Source organism: Psammomys obesus, unplaced genomic scaffold, assembly GCF_907164565.1.
Source record: "Psammomys obesus unplaced genomic scaffold, mPsaObe1.curated_primary_1811, whole genome shotgun sequence".
NCBI lineage: Eukaryota > Metazoa > Chordata > Mammalia > Rodentia > Muridae > Psammomys > Psammomys obesus.
In genome coordinates this window covers 14,050,926-14,052,944 of record NW_026592890.1, presented here as the reverse complement: position 1 = coordinate 14,052,944, position 2,019 = coordinate 14,050,926, and the positions used below count along the sequence as shown (strand labels likewise).

The window sequence follows — 2,019 nt, the reverse complement described above, 5'->3', positions numbered from 1 at the left end:
TTTACGCGGAGGTCAACCTTCATCAATCACCAGAGGACTCACACAGGAGAGAAGCCCTATGTGTGCAGGGAGTGTGGGCGGGGCTTTACGCAGAGGCCACACCTCATCAGGCACGAGAGGACACACACAGGGGAGAAGCCCTATGTGTGCAGGGAGTGTGGGCGGGGCTTTACGCAGAGGCCACACCTCATCATTCACCAGAGGACTCACACAGGGGAGAAGCCCTATGTGTGCAGGGAGTGTGGGCGGGGCTTTACGCGGAGGTCAGTCCTCATCACTCACCAGAGGACTCACACAGGGGAGAAGCCCTATGTGTGCAGGGAGTGTGGGCGGGGCTTTACGCAGAGGCCAACCCTCATCAGTCACCAGAGGACTCACACAGGGGAGAAGCCCTATGTGTGCAGGGAGTGTGGGCGGGGCTTTACGCAGAGGCCAACCCTCATCAGGCACGAGAGGACACACACGGGAGAAGTACTGCCTTTTCAATAAGGGTGAGAAAACCAATAGCAATAAAACATCTCAATAATCACAGGAAGACAAATGTAGCTACCAAACATCTTCCCACCTGTTCTACTAAAATATCTGAGGAGTCTGCTGATTTTCTAAACTCAAGAGTATAAAATGATCGGAAAATGAATTAAATCCATATTTTCTTTCTCCTCTTCCGTCTTTTTTTTTTTTTTTTTCGCTTGAGACAAGGTTTCTCTGTTTAGCCCTGGCTGTCCTGAAACTTGTGTAGACCAGGCTGGCTTCAAAATCAGATCTGCCTGTTTCTGCCTCCCTAACGCTGGAATTAAAGGTGTGTGCTGACAGTCCCATTAAAAATTTCCATTTTGGGGGCTGGAGAGATGGTTCAGTGGTTAAGAGCACTGTCGGTTCTTTTCCCAGCACCCACATGGCAGCTCACAACTGTCTGTAACTCCAGTTCCAGGTGATCTGACACCCTCACACCAATGCACATAAAATAAAGTTAAATAAATTATATATTTAAAAAAAATTCCATTTTCATGATGTGAGATGAGCTAGGGAAGAAAACAAACAAACAAACAGAAGAAGGTTCCTTGGGCACTCAAAGGATGTCTCTTTCCCACACAAATCCCTTACAAGCTTTTTGGTTTTATTTTATTTATTTATTTTAGCTAATAAAGTGTGTTTCCATACAGATCTGAAGCCCAATTACTGATAGGTTTCCTCCACTAGTTGAAATAAATCAATTTAAGTCAGATTAAAAGTGAAAAAAGGGCAGATCTGTTTGAGAAAGAGAGGGTTGGATGGGGGTGGGGGGAAGGAAGCTCCTGGGCAAGATCACCAGCCTCAGAGGACGAAACCAGAGGACCAGCTGAAGTCGCACCCAGACTATGGTAGGCAGGGTTTTTATGGATTGTAGGTGAAAAACACATTTGCTGGACTTTTGTCCAGATATGGCCATCTGAGGCTGGGGGCTTGGGAAGCTAGCAACTCCAGGTGAGAGGGTTGAGATGTCAGGAATGCAGAACTAGCCCTTGGAAGCTTTCCAAGCGGTCAGGGCTGGAGAGAGAATGGGGGCGGTTACCAGAACATGTCGGGGAGGGTGCAACCTGAGATTCCAACCCCAAAACTACTTCGTTCCTCATTAACCACTTGAAGCAGAAATGCCAGGAGGGCCTTAGAGAACTCATACTCTAAGGTTAGGTTCTTCATGTGCTGTGCCCCAACCGCAAGACCACCATTAGGAGTTGAGTCCATTGCAAAATACATGAGGATTTTTTTTATTACAAGCTACAGCTTGGGCTCACACACCGCTGAAGCGGAGAGCCTCTTGCTCGTTATTGGGTGATTTAAAGAGTCCAGGCCCTCCTAGTATGCCCAAAGCAGGGGGATTCCTGCCTAGCAAGTGTCTATTGGTCCAAACACAAAAGGGGATGTTGCATTTTGAATTGATTGGCTATAGGAAGGCTCCCAAACCATTAATGGCCTGGCTTCCCTTCCTAGGGGAGAGGGGAGATCTAGGCTGGTTTCCTAGCAGCTGTATATCTAGTG

The 2,019-nt window shown here is 47.5% G+C and overlaps 1 protein-coding gene across 1 annotated transcript in view; it reads left to right on the top strand.

The window, feature by feature from the left end:
- The window catches only part of LOC129683248 (histone-lysine N-methyltransferase PRDM9-like), a 19,803-nt gene extending 19,314 nt beyond the window's left edge, over positions 1-489 (top strand). The window contains 1 exon segment of the mRNA XM_055615871.1: positions 1-489. This exon segment is cut by the window's left edge and continues 11 nt beyond it. Within this exon segment, the coding sequence (XP_055471846.1) occupies positions 1-489 (489 nt within the window).
- Positions 490-2,019: the final 1,530 nt, after the last annotated feature.